Below are 17,080 nucleotides of genomic sequence, written 5' to 3' on the forward strand. Positions count from 1 at the left end.
AAAAAAATCAAACTGCATTACATATATTGCATCGGATGACATGCATTGTCCCACATAGCAATTATCTCCATCTAGGAAAGTGGGACATGGGAGGCAATCCAAGTCTCAAAGTCAACAGGCCAATTCACACGGACACAGTGAGAGTAATAAGCCACAGTCGTTTAACACATGCTGGTCATGTGCCGACCGGATTTCCTGGCTTGCCATGTCTTCCAAACTCGAGCACTGTGGCTTGTTTGGGATGGGGTGGGGGTAGCAACCCTCAAATAACCCAACATCAGCCCATGGGTTATTTGAGGGTTACTGTCCCTCAGACAAGCTATATGAAATGGCAAGCTGTACACAACAAGGGTATTTAGAGAAATCTGACTGATACGTAGAACATGGTGAACAAGCCACCATGGCTTGTTAACCATTTCACAATCGTGATAACGAGGTCGAAGTGGACACTGCAATTAAGAGCTACCATAAAGGTCAACCAACCAACCTGACACACTAGCCTCAATTCTCCAAAAGCAACTTGGGTAGAGAGAATGGCTGGGTTCACACATCACACCAACCCATGGTCGGTGGCAAGCTGCACTGGGAAGGTGGTTATGCAAACAACCTTCCATGCTCCCATCAGACAATCAAGCAAACAGGCTACACAGAGCAGTAGCCCTTCCTCCTGCTGTAGCCCTCCTGCCCAGCCAGGCAGGAATCCCAGCTTCCTTTGTGGCAGGAATAGAGATTGCTTGAGAGGAGCAATGGCAGTGTTTTTGGCTGCTCTTGCCGAGCAACTCTGTAGGCGATCTCTATACCCCTACACTGCGTGACAGACAACATGCTAACCTACCATAGATAAAATAACCCTTTCTGCAGTCCATAGGTTCTGAGGTTGGCTTATTTGGGAGACATAATCCACAGTAGAGGGGGAGGGGCATCCCACAGACAACATGCTACCCCATCTTGGGTTGTTCCCATCTGTCAGGTATATTCTGAGGTGGATTCCTGCATTGAACAGGGGGTTGAACTCAATGGTCTTATAAGCCCCTTCCAACTCTACTATTCTATGATTCTGGAAAATAAACTATCATGGGTTAGCGTGTTGTGTGAACCCAGTCAATATCTCACAGGGCATGAGTGAGGACGAATGGTTGATAGCAATCAAAGCACTTTACAAACTAGATCTTTTATTATTCAATGGCAGTAAGCACTGAATAGTCAAGGCCAAGAAAAGCACATGCTGTACTGTTAAAAACTCAAACGTTTCAAACACTAGAGACCAGTCTGTAATCTGAACAGACATGGAAAAGAGCAAGAGACTGGATGATGGATGACATTAATACACTGAATCAAAATGGATCAGTTTTCAACATATAAAAGCATTGTTTGCATATTTGAATGCTCCCCATATGAATATAGGAATTTAGCATATAAGGAGAAATGTGAACCTAGAGTCTCTCTCACTGGAAGTTAGTTACTCACAGCAAGGAATTTTTTTAAAAAAAAAACACCACCACAAGGTGCACTGAAACATGCAGTTACCCACTGCAATCTGAAGTGATACAATGTGGTATTTCAGCACAATTGAATCAGCTTTGAGTGACAAGGGAAAAATAGGGTCCAGGGCATTAGTGAAAGAGTTTGAGGGTAAGAAACAAAACAAAAAACTTTTCCATCAGCTGACAGCAGACCGTAGTACGAAACAATTTCATTTAGTAGCAGTTATCTGGAAACACTTTGTAATAGTAGGCACTACAAAACTGAGGGGATACTTGCCTAACAATGACAGAAATGGATATTTGAAATGAAGGTATTTCTACATAAATTCAAACAAAAATCAATGCAATTAATCCTTCCTTCACAAAAATGTTGTAAAGGTAAAATACTTTCAACCCATAATTTTATTTGTGAAACTTAGGGCGCAATCCTATCTGGATAGTCCCCAGCCTCCAAAATTGGAGGCTGACTATCCTATGCAAGGCGGCTGGAGCACAGGGGGATCCTATCCTCTGGCCACCCTGCATTTTGACCTAGATGGGCAATTTCACAGCTTCGGGGAGGGGGGGAGGGGCCTGGAGACCCAATAGAAAGATGCATAAAGCAGCTTCCATGTTCTCAACTCCTCCATTCTCTGGAACTGCTGCCTTTTCACCCTCTCCACAGTCCGTTTCCAAGCACAGAGATACAGCTGGTGTGGCAAGAACTGCGCTCGCTCCAAGGGGGCGGGGCAGAAAGAGCGGTTTCTGGGCTCCGAGGTCAGAGCCCTGGTTCCAATCTTGGTTCCCAGAAACCAAAGAATCCTATGGCTCTCTAGACAGTGTTGCTCCCTTAATTGTAGTTTTGGAATAGGTTTGTAGGACTGGGCACATAGCTGCAGATCTCTTACTATTTATTTATTTACAATATTTCCATACCGCTCAATATCTAAAAAAGATTCCAGAGCAGTGAACATAGGTATAAACAGTAAAATGAAAGAAGATTATAAAAACAAATTAAAAATGTTCAATTTAAAATAAAAGAATGGGGGGAGTGGCTAGTCAGTTGGGGAAGGCTTCTCGAAATAGAGCTATTTTCTGGAGGCAAAGTTTTATGCTAGTTTGTGACACAACCGCTGTATTTGGTGCCGCTAACAGCTATTATATTACTGACCATTCTAATATGAGATCCTACCAAACATTACAAAACCAATATTAAGAAATAGCCAGTGTTAGTCCTACACAGAGTAGACCTATTGAAATCTAATTTAGTCTTGACCAATTTGTCCCATTCATTCAATTCTATATAAAGTTGATTCATTGAAATAACACTAGATATTACTCACTGTTTATATGTCTTCAAAATCTATGCAAAGGTACTGTGCCATTTCTGTACTATTTTGTGCCACAAACTCTAAATTTGGTAGATTTTGAGTAATACCAAACTCTGGGCTTCATAGTTGGGTTTTGGGGGATGTTAACTAGGAACTCCAGCTGGATATATCATTACACAAAAGGTACAGTACAAGATGGGTACTTTTCTATTAGGAAATAGAAACCAAATGCACAGTTACAAGATGGGGGATACTTGGCTCAGCAATACTACAAACGAGAAGGATCTTGGAATTGTTGTAGATCAAAAGCTGAATATGAGCCAACAGTGCAATATGGCTGCAAAAAAGGCAAATGCTATTTTGGGCTGCATTAATAGAAGCATAGCTTCCAAATCACGTGAGGTACTGGTTCCTCTCTATTCGGCCCTGGTTAGGCCTCATCTAGAGTATTGCGTCCAGTTCTGGGCTCCACAATTCAAGAAGGACGCAGACAAGCTGGACCGTGTTCAGAGGAGGGCAACCAGGATGATCAGGGGTCTGGAAACAAAGCCCTATGAAGAGAGACGGAAAGAACTGGACATGTTTAGCCTGGAGAAGAGAAGATTGAGGGGAGACATGATAGCACTCTTCAAATACTTAAAAGGTTGTCACACAGAGGAGGGCCAGGATCTCTTCTCGATCCTCCCAGAGTGCAGGACACGGAATAATGGGCTCAAGTTAAAGGAAGCCAGATTCCAGCTGGACATCAGGAAAAACTTCCTGACTGTTAGAGCAGTACGGCAATGGAATCAGTTGCCTGGTGAAGTTGTGGGCTCTCCCACACTAGAGGCCTTCAAGAGGCAGCTGGACAACCATCTGTAAGGGATGCTTTAGGGTGGATTCCTGCATTGAGCAGGGGGTTGGACTCGATGGCCTTGTAGGCCCCTTCCAACTCTGCTATTCTATGATTCTATGATGTGAGCTTTGTGGCACAAAACAGCACAAAACTAACGCAAACGTTTGGCATAAGTTTTGAGGGAATACCAAATGTTGGGCTTCGTAATTAACAGAGCTCCAGTTTCAAATTAAATGTAACCTTTCAGGTTTCAGTGATATGGTCAGATGGACAGGCTGCAAATTAAACCCATTAGCATCTGTCAGTGTTGATCAGCCTAGTTAATGTATTTTCTTTTCTTCTAGCAAGACCTATTTAGTGACAGAACGTACATTTAGGCCTATAATTACTAATCAAGTTTATTTGTACACTGCTTCTCAGCCTGAAGTCCCCCAAAGCACACCCCACTTACTAATTTTTTGATTGATACCAACACGTATGAACCCCGTGTCTCAGTAGTTGCTTGATTTCAGTATTGCATGCTACCTTTTGAATTATTAAAGCCGAGAGGGCTAGAGTCAATGTTTTGAAAGCAGAAGGGATTATCTCAGCACCCTAAGAACTGGGGAATAAACTCTGGACCACCTTCTGCAAGAAGGAGGGGGTGTTGGAAAGCTTTGGCGCTACAGTAGTTGGGGGAGCTGACATTCAGACAAAAGCTTGTCCCTCCCTATTCAAATCCTATCAAAGGAAGTCCCAGGGCTTTCATCATCCTAGGATTCCCGGTGCTCATGCAGTCTTTCGGAATCATTATTAAATTATTGCATATTGTAGCTAAGCAACCTGTAACAAAATAAAGAAAACCTAGAGAAATAAAGGTTTCGCAACATCTCTAAGCTTCATATTTCCTAACAATAAGCACTCGAAGATGGCTACAGAACAGGAAAAGCAGGCTTTCCACCGTTGGAAACACAGCGCTCAGTTAGAACGAACTTTGGTGGATGAGGCCAATGTGTAACAACCAATAACATTCCTAGCAGTTCCCGCTCCAGCCCGACCTAGAAAATCTCTTCTATAGGGGTGAGTAATGGGTTTCTGGCTACCACTCCCATTAGCCCTAGTCAACATAGTCAATGGTAAGGAATGATGGGAGATGCAGTCCAACAACATGTAGAAGGCCACAAATTCCCAACCTTACTCTACAACATAGAAAGGTTCATCTCTAAAGCTACCTTGTTCCACTGTTAGAAGACTGTTAACAAAGTCTTGCCCATGATCTTCTGTAGTCCTGAAATGCTTTGTTTCTCGATTTTAAGACAATAACCCTATCAAGGAAAACATTTCTCTCTTGCTGCAGGGATGATTAACATCCAGGTGTGCTCCTCCAAGAACAGAATACTTCCTTCCATTTGTGGCTTCCCGCTGGAAGAAAGAGGCAGGGGGGCAATATTTGCCAATTCCCCCTTCTCTCCACAGCCCCCAACATCATGTGCCATACTATCCAAAGACTCCCTCAACCCTCCAGAGCAGCTTTTCAGGAAGCAAAGGAGGCTGCAGGGAGACAAGGAATTGGTGGAAATTGCCACCCTGCCCAATTGTCAAACATGAGTGCAACTTCACTGAGCACAAGCCTGGATCCATCCCATAATAAAGACCATTAAATGAGTGAGGTTTCTGACAGTTCCTCATTCAGTTTCACAGGAGCCATGAGATGTCAAGTTTTTCATGAGACCATTTTACAAGTGAAGAACCTCCGAGTACCCTTTGAGCTCCCAGAAGCATCTAAGGCCAAACTGGAATTTGAAGTCAGGTCTGAGTACAGCACTTTATCCACTGGACTGCACTGGCTTACAGTGGTACAACAAACGATATATATATATATACTATGTTTCAGGAGAAAAAAAACCCTCAAACCTTATGAAATGTGTTAGTTAAAAAGCCACAGAAAGACCACACATAGGACAGTGATTCTTCCATTCATAATATATCTGTTTTCTTCCAGCTTTTGGTGATTAGCAAAGGGAGAGGGGTGGACAAAGAAGTCCTCAGGGTGTGCTCCAGCTGGACTTCCCCCTCCGCCCACAGGGCCCATCTACCATCAATAACCACGTGGGAAGGATGCCAGGAGAGAGAGGGAGGTAGATGAGAATTACACCAGACACCTGCTCCAGCTGGATGTTAGTAATGTTTATTGCAATTTTATTTTTATGTTACTTATAAACTGAATTGGTAGGATGTGTAGCCTGAAAGGCAGCCTATAAATAACTGTAATAAATAAATAAACTAACATCAACTTTTTAACAATTCCTCTAATACAGCTGGCTAAAGATATATTACGGCTTGGGACCACGATACCTGACGGAACGCCTCTCTCAACATGAACCTACCCGTACACTGCGCTCAACATCTAAGGTCCTCCTCCGAGTGCCTACTCCGAGGGAAGTTCAGAGGATAGCAACAAGAGGGAGAGGCCTTTTCAGTGGTGGCCCCCCAATTATGGAATGATCTCCCCGATGAGGTTCGCCTGGCGCCAACATTGTTATCTTTACAGCACCAGGTCAAGACCTTTCTCTTCTCCCAAGCGTTTAACAACATATGCTAAGGTTTTTTTTTTAATGGACCCCAGAACTGTTGTTGTTTAAATGGATACTGTTGTTTTTATGTTTTTGATGGTTTTAAATTTTGTATACTTTTTAATGTTCACTGTTTTTAACTTTTGTAAACCGCCCAGAGAGCTTCGGCTATGGGGCGATATATAAATTTAATAAAATAAATAAATAAATAAATAATTTGTGGAACTGTCAACTTATTCAGAAATTCTTAATTGAAGGACACACTGCCATCAGATTTGGTAGCAAGTCTGCCTCTGAATTTTCACATCTCTGATGTAAGGGTAGCTGCTAGATCAGGCAAAACATCCACTGAGTCTATCATCCAGTTTTCAACACTGGATAGATACTGCCAAAAAAACCCACCTCACACAAGTTTCTGAAGGTCACACACATACAGACATAACCTGTAATCTGTCTTCCAGTAACTGGTGGAGGTACCCTACCTATGAGAATGGAGGTTCAATCAAGTTAACATGGCTAATAGTTTATAGACCTAACCTTCCAGAATTTGTCTAATTCCCCCATCAAAGCTATCTAACCTAGCAGCAATTACCATATCTTGTGGCAGCCAATTCTATTAGTTAATGATGCCGTGTTTACAAATATCTTGCCTGTGCTAAATTTACTTCCAGTTTCATTTGGATGATTCTGATTTCTAGTATTATGAGAGAAAGAAAAACATCTCTATCCATTTTCCTACACCATTCATATCTTTATAATCCACTATCCAGTACTTACCTCTTAGTAAGATATATTAAATGTGTCCCTGTTTGTTTAGAAAAGAAATCTCAGAACCCTCGGTTCCCTATATCAAGGTTGGCAGGGCATGACAGCTTCCTTCTGTTTTACCATTCTAAAAGGAAGAATCCCGGTTGCATCTATTTATCTCTCTGCCAGTTTATGTGAACACAGAGTTCAATCTGTTCATTAATTGCCTTTTATGTCTGAATAATGTATTGTCCTGGCATGAGAGTTCATCCAGCACTTAAATCTAGTGCTAGGATGTTCTTCACCATCTCTTGCCATTCTGTTCTGTGACCATCAAAGAAGAATTCTTGTCAATTTAGGTTCACTCGGTAAATTATCTTTTTACCCTAACTGGAACAAGCTGTTTTTAAATTCAATAGCCCAATTGCACCATAGCTTTTATAAGTGCAGTCTAGGTTCGGGATTTAGATTCCAACAAGAGGAAGCTTGCAAGAATAGGCAGCCAGGTGTCTTTTATGGTGGTCTAATATTCCTCCTGCCTCAAGCAGCAGAGTGCACTTCTAGCTGGGAGATATAAGTGGAAGTGCTACTGCCTGGAGTGCATTTCTTCACCTTCTCATAGCTGCACAAAATGTTGGGGATGATGTATGGTTTGTTGGTGAAAACATAAGAAGAGCCATGCTAGATCAGACCAAGAGTCCACTAGTCCAGTGCTCTGTTCACATAGTGGCCAACCAGCTGCTGATCAGTGACCTATAAGCAGGAAAGGGTGCAAGAGCACCCTTCCCACCCATGTTCCCCAGCAACTGATGTATATAGGCTTACTGCCTCTGATATTGGAGATAGCACATAGCCACCAGGATTAGTAGCCATCGATAGCCTTCTCCTCCAGGAATTTATCCAACTCCCTTTTAAAGCCATCCAAATTGGTAGCCATCACTGCAGTCCTAATCACTGAAGCTGGGAGGCAATCCTGGATTAGTAGGTGGAGCAAATCCAGTACCACCCCTCTCAAGCACTTCTCAGAATTGTGGGGTTCCGTTAAAAAGCTAAATGGCAAGCCAGGGAAAGGCATTTTTTGGTACAGAGAAACTCATTCTGCCTCCCAAGAGTCTCTGAGAGGTGCTTGCAGGTATTTTATGGGTCCTTCAGTTGCTGAGTTGTTGAGCTGCGTCCTGAATGGGCGGACGTCCGCGTATTTTGGTGTAGCGTAACCTGAAGTTGCAAAATTCTGGAATCTGGTGCAGGGAATAACTTTAATTGAACTAAAGTTTTGGCAAATCTTTATTGATGCTTCTAATATTTCTTACCTGTCCTTCTACCACCATAAACGGGGCAGTATACAACTTTAAAAGTAAACTACTTTAACACCATGCCTCTTAAGCCTTACCCAGAGAGACAATCCAGAAGGATATCATCGTATCAAAAGCCACTGAGATTGTCAAGAGTCTGTATAATGGCTTTGATCCTATCTAGACTTTTACGAATGGAAGGACTCTTTTCAGTCACAAACAGGAATGAGATCTAGCAGAGGAGGGAGGGATTTTTGCTATTCCCTCTCCTACTACAGCATACTTTCACTGATCTAGTGGGTCCTCCAACCCACCAGAGCAGAGTTTTGGAGAAAACAAGGGGCTGCAAGGGGAAGAGGGAATTGATGAGAATGACCTCTCATTTCCACTGGCAAAAGCGTTCCATGTGCAGAAATGCTCAGGAGCTGCTCTCAAAAGCAGGAGCCATTGTGAAAAATTTGAACTGTCCAAAATGTGTTTCCACACAAAACAGCAGAACACTTAATCTTAGGTCTCATATGCATGAACAAATGATATAGACATTACAGAACAGCTATTTGGAACTTTTGAGACATCACCTATGACACAGGCATGGAAGAATGCAAAGAGGAGCAGATCTCTTCATCTATCCCTCTATAATTTAACCTCTATCACTTAGAAGACTGGAGGAAGAGGGATATGTAAACAGAACAATGGGAAAAGAACATGAGAAAAGTTCAAAGTTTTTCACTGTTTTTAAATATCTGGGAAATACAACATCCATGACAAGGATGACACCAGTACAAATAAGTCCTTAAATACCACTATAACCTTAAAAGGCATCAGAAATTGATGTTTACTTTGCGAGTGGATTCACTGGAAGAGCAGCAAGGCTTTGCAAAAGTTTCTGTTTCATTTGCTATTTATCTAGACTTAAGTATTTCTCTTGGGTTGCCTGACATGTGCACAGTAACGATTCTGTCCAAAATGCCAGCTTAAAGATGTTTTGCAGCAATAGTAATGGGCAATAGCAATGTATAATTGTAGAAAAACGTATATCTATAAAAAGTAAAAATAAGTTGCCTTGCCTGTTATCTTAGCCACTTCCAATTGGAGTGCTTTGACTTAAAGAGTTTATTCTCTTTTTTATTCATTTACAATGACCTGGTTCGCAGGTAACGACAACCCATCAGTTTTTAAACTGTCATGCGTGAGCAAAGACAAGAGGGTTCTCTGACAGCAGTGCACACACCATTTTCACGCTTACTGCACAACCCATGATTGACTCCTTCATGGGTTATGGAGTGTCATGTCAGAACCTGGATCAATGGGTTGTTTAGAGGCTAAACAACCAGTGCTTAACCCATGGTTTGTTGTTGCATTAACCATTGGGTTGTTTCTCCCCTAAACAACCCATCAGTCCAGATTCGGATGTTATGCTCCACAACCTATGAAGGAGCCAATTGTGAATTGTGGGGCAAAAATGGAAGCAGCAGTTGTGCTGCAGGCGACACACCCACTAGTGCACTACACCTATCAGATCTTAAACCAATGGGCTTTGCTACATGGTAAGAGTTTCAATATCAATATCATATGCATGGGTTTAGAAGAGAGACAACTAAAAAGTACACAGTAAAAGTTTATAAAATGTATGCAAGTGGAGAACATTTTCTCCCTCTTGCATAATGTAGAACTTAGAGGCATCCAATGAAATAAATGGTAGTAGATTGAGGACAGATAAAAAAAAAGTACTTCATCAGGCAGTACATAATTTAGGAAACTCACTGCCAGAAGATGTGGCTATGGCTACTAGCTTTAAGCAGGAATTAGACAAAGAACAGAACTACCAACTCCTATTTGCCATAGAACCACCATGAGAGGCAGTATTCTGCAACACAAGCTTCTGGGGAGCAACAACAGGGAAGGACTAATGCCTTCTTGAACCATAGAATCGTAGAATAGTAGAGTTGGAAGGGGCCTATAAGGCCATCAAGTCCGACCCCCTGCTCAATGCAGGAATCCGCCCTAAAGCATCCCTGACAGATGGTTGTCCAGCTGCCTCTTGAATGCCTCTAGTGTGGGAGAGCCCACAACCTCCCTAGGTAACTGGTTCCATTGTCATACTGCTCAGCTTGTGGGCAACTGTGGCCAAACAGAATGCTGGACAAGATGGACCTTTGGTCTGGGGTCTAGCAGGTCTCTTATGTTTTTTATATTCATTAGCCTAAAGCTGCAATTCCATGGCTACTTACGGAGGATAAAGCCCTACTGAACTCAAACAGGCACATGATTGGACTATAACATTACATTTCTTATTTCTCAATAACCCTACAAAAAGGCATATTCAGCTATATATTTCCTGGAGGCTTAAAAAAATGCTGCTCTTGAGAAGAGATCTTAATACAAATTTATTTCAGGCTGATGGTCGCACGGTCAGCTTAAAGCCTAGGAAACGTCGGGAAAAGACTGCTAGAGAACACCTCTAAGATAGCAGCACCAGAGAGGTTACTGCAACTTGTGACTTCCTACTAGCACAGCATCTATTTAAAAATGTTGCCAGCAGCATAAACTCGCCAACAGCTTTTTGGCAGTTTGCAAAGGCTTTGGTGTTAAAAAATTTCATGATAGCTGGCAGTGGCTTGAAATTACAGCAGTAGACAATTGGCAATGCTGATAATAAATGTGTTGAAAGGTTTCCACTGTGCCAAGAGTTGTAATTGGCAGAGTAATAAAACTGTGCTTTATGGCACATCTAGGTCTAGCAGATCAAATGATAAGCATCTAATGACGGCAATAGGAGGAGCAATCCCTGAAAAGCAATTCCTCCTTTCCTCACTCCAGCTGCTAGGGAAGAACTACCATGCAATGACCAACTCTGATACCTGACCCCCAGGGAAACTTTGAATTAGGAAACAAAAAGGAAGAGGACTGCACTAGCAAATATGTTTCTGATATGTTTCAAGGTGTTCCCTTTATCAACGCTTCTTGAAAAAAGTTTTTGGGACTACATTTGGGGTTACTGCACAAAATTTGTATTTTTACATTGCTGTTTTTATCTTGGTTGTGCTTTTATATTGTATTTTATACTATGGTTTTATACTGTTGTTTTATACTTTGAATGGTCTTAATTTTGTTAACTGCCCAGAGAGCTTCAGCTATTGGGCGGTATAGAAATGCAATAAATAAATAAATAAGCCAACTATGAGCCCGTTCTTTCAAATATAGACAATAGATAAGGCTACAGTACACAAGGCCTCGACATAGCAAATTGTAAATTGTACATCGGCATAGGATTGATAACATCTTTTTCCACTGTGCATAAAACATGTCCAGCTATCCATATAAGAGCATTTGCACAGAAAAATTCTCATTTCCACTCTAAACTCAGCCTCTCCTCTGAAGCCACAAAAATGTTCAGGTTTTCCTCTTGTCTTCTAGTTGTTCCCTTATTAGTTCATTTGCCTTTGCCTACCCAACTAGTTTATATCCATTAGGAATACATATAGTGCCCAGGCCTCTAGTAGCAAAAAGGCTAGCAGATCTTAAAATAATAAATACTGTAGAGGCCAGACACTGTGCAAGGTGCTTTAAGATTGGATTCTTCCTAACAGCTCAGGAAATGTAAGTCACTCTTCCCATTTTGGAAATAGAGGAATGAAGGCAATAGGACTGGCACACGGGTACTTCTCCAAGTACAGCTTGAGTTCAGCTATTGACAGGGCAATCCAACTCTCTACCTACAAAGGTGCAAAGATTCTTGTAAGAGTGGTGCTCTTGGAGAACAATAAGAAACAAGGAGTACATCTAAGCCATCTAGAAAAAATAGATTCTTTTCAATATTACAGTGAAAGTTCCTTCTATTTTTGGTATAAAAAATAACACATATATTTGAGGATTTTAAAGTATGCAAACTATACTCTAAGTTCTCATCTTCATCGTTGCCATCACATCTACAAACAGAGGGCAGCACCTAACAGTGAGTGCTAGGACCATGGCAGGGCCCACCACTGATGCCTGTCTTGGGTCCTCTAAAAACAATCCTGCTGGCTTCAGTTGGCTGCTATCTTTGTTTTTAACAATGCCCCAGAAATTGAATCAGCTTTTGTGGCATTGTTGGGGAAGGGAGGGAGTGGCCACAACCTGGAGCTACTGGCACCTTCAAGGTAAGCCTGCAAACCTTAAGGGTGCCTAGGGTAGGAGAGGACACTGGGTGCCATTTTGCCAAGAGCCCCCTCAACCACAGAGCCAGCTCCAATCCCTGCATCTATCTTCTTTAAATACAGAAGTACTTTGTAGGTTTTGAAGTTAAAATGCCAATTCCTCTAATCTTTCACATATCTTGGCTGGGTTCGCACAACATGGTAACCCACCATGGCTTACCGTGTTGTCTCAACAAATTGTGTTTTCTGCAAAGTGGATTAACATGTTGTCTGAATCCAGTGCGTTTTCCTCAGGGTTGGTAATCACATTGTCTGACTGCAGTGTATATTCCACATGGTGGCTTGTTAACCATGCAGTGTGATTTATTTTTTTCAAACAAGCCACCTAAAGAACCCTTAGCTTCTTGTTGTTGTCTTTTCAGGGTGGTTAAAAAGCCACACCACATGGTTAACTCAGACAACACTGTAACCCACCTTGCAGAAAACATGCTGTGTTCAGACAACATGATAACCCACGTCTCAACAACAACCCACACTGGGTGGGTTAGCATGTTGTGTGAATCCAGCCTTTATATCAGATAGCTAGTAGTGGCGGAAATCTAACCCCCCAGTTCGAATCTTGCTTTTGCCATAACTCACTAGGTGGCTTTAAGCAAGCCATTCACATTTCTCTTTCATATCAGCTTCAGCCACCACCCATGTTTAATATGGGATAACAAGAGTGCCCTACTTTACAAAGTAGTTGCAAGATTGCAACAAGACAATGTATGTTAAGTACTTTAAGATATGACAGTGCTATATAAATGATAACTATTAAATTCCTTGTCTTCTCTCACACTAGTGTTTTTTCTTCTGCTACTCCACTGGCGTGGGATAGGCAAAACAAAAAACAAAAACTCTGTATACTTATTTTTGAAATGCTTCGGCAAAACTGAAGTTAGTTAATCCAACTTCATCCATACATTGCTATAAAACAAATCAACATGCTCTTGTCTCCGCACATCATAATTTTTCAATGATTAGGCTGCAAATCATTCAGGTGAGAGATCAAATTTAAGCAGTAAATACAACACAAGCACTGCTACCTGGTCTAGGTTTTTGAAGATGAGGATATCTTTACATGCTTCCTGCAACCTGCATCTCTGCTCATCTGTTTTCGGATGCACTACCTGCAAAACGCAAGAAAAGGGGTTGAGAAATGTAGGAGAAAACCCCAAACTAAATTTAAAAGTCATAATCTCACTGTGAATCTAAACACGGAGGGTTCAAATATACCTAGAAATTAATAGAAATAAACAGGCATTAAATATACCACAGTACATTCTATGCCCCACGCTTACTGGGGAGTAGTTTCCCCACTGCTTGGGCACAAGGGACAGGTGAGAAAAGCAGAGTGCCAACAGTTTCCCTGATATTTTCATGCTCACGCTGATGGAAAACCTCCAGGTACAATTTTGAACATCTTTTGCTGTTCCATTTGTAACAATACTGCAATGCCCCAAAGAACTAGGTGTTGCTGCTTCACTTATCACTTCATTTTGTAAGTTCGCATGTATCAGTTTAGAGAAAGGAGGTAGCACACATGTAACTGCACAATGCAGAAGCGACGGGAAATTCCGTCCCATTAATCTGTGCCAGAATCAGATATGGTTGGTTTGTCCTCCCTTACCCTTGGTTCTGTATCTTCATCGTCATCATCTGGATTGAATGCTTCCGCACAGACTTGAAAGAGAAGGAAAGATTTGTTTTAATATTTAATTATTACTATGCATAGAGAGCAATTAACTCTGGGTATACATCTTAATTAATGCCATTACAGCCTCAATTTACTATGTATGATAAAGTGTACATGTATACAGATTTCTGTGTTCTCACATTTGGCTAAATATTCAGTAGAAATCACCCTGATGTAGTCAAAGTAAAGCAAAGGGTTTTCATTTAGCTTACACTGTCCTGTGTTGTCACTATATGGCATTTGGGTTAAGTGTCATCACAAAGAAGCCTTGATGAGCAGGAGTGCTTTTGGGTGCTTATAATGCCAATACTTGTTTAAATGGGAATTGAGCTATGGATTACCATCAGATACAAAAGCGCTGCTCTCGGGGGGGGGGGTGCGGGGAATAACCTCCTTCTTGCTGGACAAAGATGACCACCCTGCGAACCAAGCCAATAACGTTTATTAACAATAAACATTATACTGCTATTATCTTATCCTTCTGCTCCTCCAGGAACTTTAACAGCTCATACAGTCTACGATGAAGCTAAACATTTATACTGAAATATGTTAAGATTTCTCCAGTTCAATTTATATTGGGGGGAACACAAAATCTACAGCTACAGTCATGTTGTATGCAGAAAAAGTGCAGTAAGTGATTATTCACTTTGGAATAGGAACATAAATCTTCTAGGAAAGTGAACAACAAAATCTCTGAGAGGCAGTGTGGTCTGTTATTGGAGAAGGAAACTACAAGGTAATTAAAAACACTGCGTCTGACTTAAAGGGCTCTCTTGGACTTTCCAAAAATATCAACTTGCTTCATATGCTACAGTAGTGGAACCAATCTAAACTTCCAATGAATCAATCAATGCTACAGAAAACCATTTAGCCTTTTAATTAGCAACACTCACCAAATATAAGTCCCATTAACAATTTTACGATGTGCTCAAAATATTTATGTCGAAAAACCAAACACCTCTGAGTAATAGTCTTACACACATTATGTGATGGATCCAGTCTTGCTCCTCTACAAACAGAAGGGAACTGAGACTCAACAGAGGCCTCCTGCTTGAGGAAGAGGATGGGGGCAGCACTTTTCTCCAATTCTACCTTTCCTGGCCACTTGTAGTATAATTTTATTCACTTATGTCAGTAGATTGGGAGATTTTCCCTTCGAATTCCTACAATATTTTGCTAATATTCTATGTTCGTTGGTAATTTGGTTGCAACATTTTACCATTACTTCTACTTGTCTGTTCTGATCAGTTTTCACAACTACTAGACTAAGTCTGCACATAACAGCAGCAAACAATGGGTTAATTAATCCCAAATTTGCTGGGATGTGTGCTATGCCTGAACCTCTTCCATTTTCTGCAAAAAACAAACAAACCTCTATTCAGCTCTTCTAACTCCTGTCACCTGTGCTGGAGTTTGAAGAACAAGCATTATCTAATTTGGTCACACTGAATTTCCTTGGAGAACCATGTGATCCAAAACACGTCAGAACTATTTATTTTTGTGGAATAAAACACCTCTTTTGCTTATCCCCTTGCTTTTTGGCATCCTCTTCTCCCTGAACTGTTTCACTCCAGCTGGTCATTATAAGAACTATTACTTAAGTTTAAGCACTGGCATTTAAGTTAGCTTTTGTCCCACTTTTGGCTGAAAGCAAATTCTATTATTATTATTATTATTATTATTATTTGCATTTATATACCGCCCAATAGCCAAAGCTCCCTGGGCGGTTCACAAAAACTAAAACCATTCAAAGTATAAAACAAGCAGTATAAAAACATGATATGGTTTTCTGAAGGTTATCTGAAGGAACGCCTCCTCCCATATGTACCTACCCGGACCTTAAGATCATCTACAGGGGCCCTTCTCCGTGAGCCCCTGCCAAAGGAAGTGAGGCAGGTGGCTACTAGGAGGAGGGCTTTCTCCGCTGTGGCACCCCGGTTGTGGAACGAGCTCCCCAGAGAGGTCTGCCTGGCACCTACACTGTACTGCTTTCGTCGCCAGCTGAAGACCTTTTTATTCACTCAGTATTTTAACACTTAATTTTAACTTAAATTTAAATTTTACTGTTTTAACTCTGTATTTTAATCTTATAATCAACTTTGCTGTGTGGTTTTATCCTGGTTGCGCTTTTTATACTGTATTTCGTAATTGTGTTTTAACCTGTTGGGTGTTTTACTGTGGTTTTAATTTTTGTGAACCGCCCAGAGAGCTTCGGCTATTGGGCGGTATAAAAATGTAATAAATAAATAAATAAAATATAAAATACACATTAAAAACTGATTAAAAACATACCATACATGATTAAAACATCTTTAAAACATATTGGAAACATTCTAAAATTTCACTGGATAGGCCTGCCGGAAAAGATCGGTCTTTATTTCTTTTTTAAATTTTAAAAAACTTTCAAGTTGACAAATCTCCCCTGGCAGGCCATTCCACAATCTGGGAGCAGCAGAAGAAAAGGTCTTAAATATATAAGATGCAGAAAGTTTAAATATTTTATATTACTACTGGTTTTTAAGTGTTCACTGCCTAGCTCCTGCCTATCTCTCCTCTCTCATCTCACACTATCGCCCCGCTCGGGCTCTCCGCTCCTCTGATGCCATGCTTCTCGCCTGCCCAAGGACCTCCACTTCCCTTACTCGGCTTCGTCCTTTTTCTTCTGCTGCCCCTTACGCCTGGAACGCTCTTCCAGAACACTTGAGAACTACAAACTCAATCACTGCTTTTAAGACTCAGCTCAAAACTTTTCTTTTCCCTATAGCCTTCAAATATTGAGTTTGTTCTGACTTTACACTGTTGGTTTTGCCCTACCCTGTGCCTGTTTACACTTCCCTGTGCCTGTTTGCATTCTCCTTCCCTCTTTATTGTTTACTACAACTTATTAGATTGTAAGCCTATGCGGCAGGGTCTTGTTATTTACTGTGTTATCTGTACAGCACCATGTACATTGATGGTGCTATATAAATAAATAATAATAATAATA

General features: G+C 41.1%; 1 protein-coding gene across 2 annotated transcripts in view; it reads right to left on the bottom strand.

Moving 5' to 3' along the window:
* The window catches only part of PRKAR2A (protein kinase cAMP-dependent type II regulatory subunit alpha), a 102,687-nt gene that overhangs the window by 28,418 nt on the left and 57,189 nt on the right, over positions 1 to 17,080 (bottom strand). For both annotated transcript variants that reach the window (XM_063122081.1, XM_063122080.1), the window contains 2 exons: positions 14,029 to 14,081; positions 13,445 to 13,528 (listed from right to left, as the gene is read on the bottom strand). In XM_063122081.1, the coding sequence (XP_062978151.1) occupies positions 13,445 to 13,528; positions 14,029 to 14,081 (137 nt within the window). The remainder of the gene's footprint in view (positions 1 to 13,444; positions 13,529 to 14,028; positions 14,082 to 17,080) is intronic.

Source organism: Elgaria multicarinata, chromosome 3, assembly GCF_023053635.1.
Source record: "Elgaria multicarinata webbii isolate HBS135686 ecotype San Diego chromosome 3, rElgMul1.1.pri, whole genome shotgun sequence".
Taxonomy (NCBI): Eukaryota; Metazoa; Chordata; class Lepidosauria; order Squamata; family Anguidae; genus Elgaria; species Elgaria multicarinata.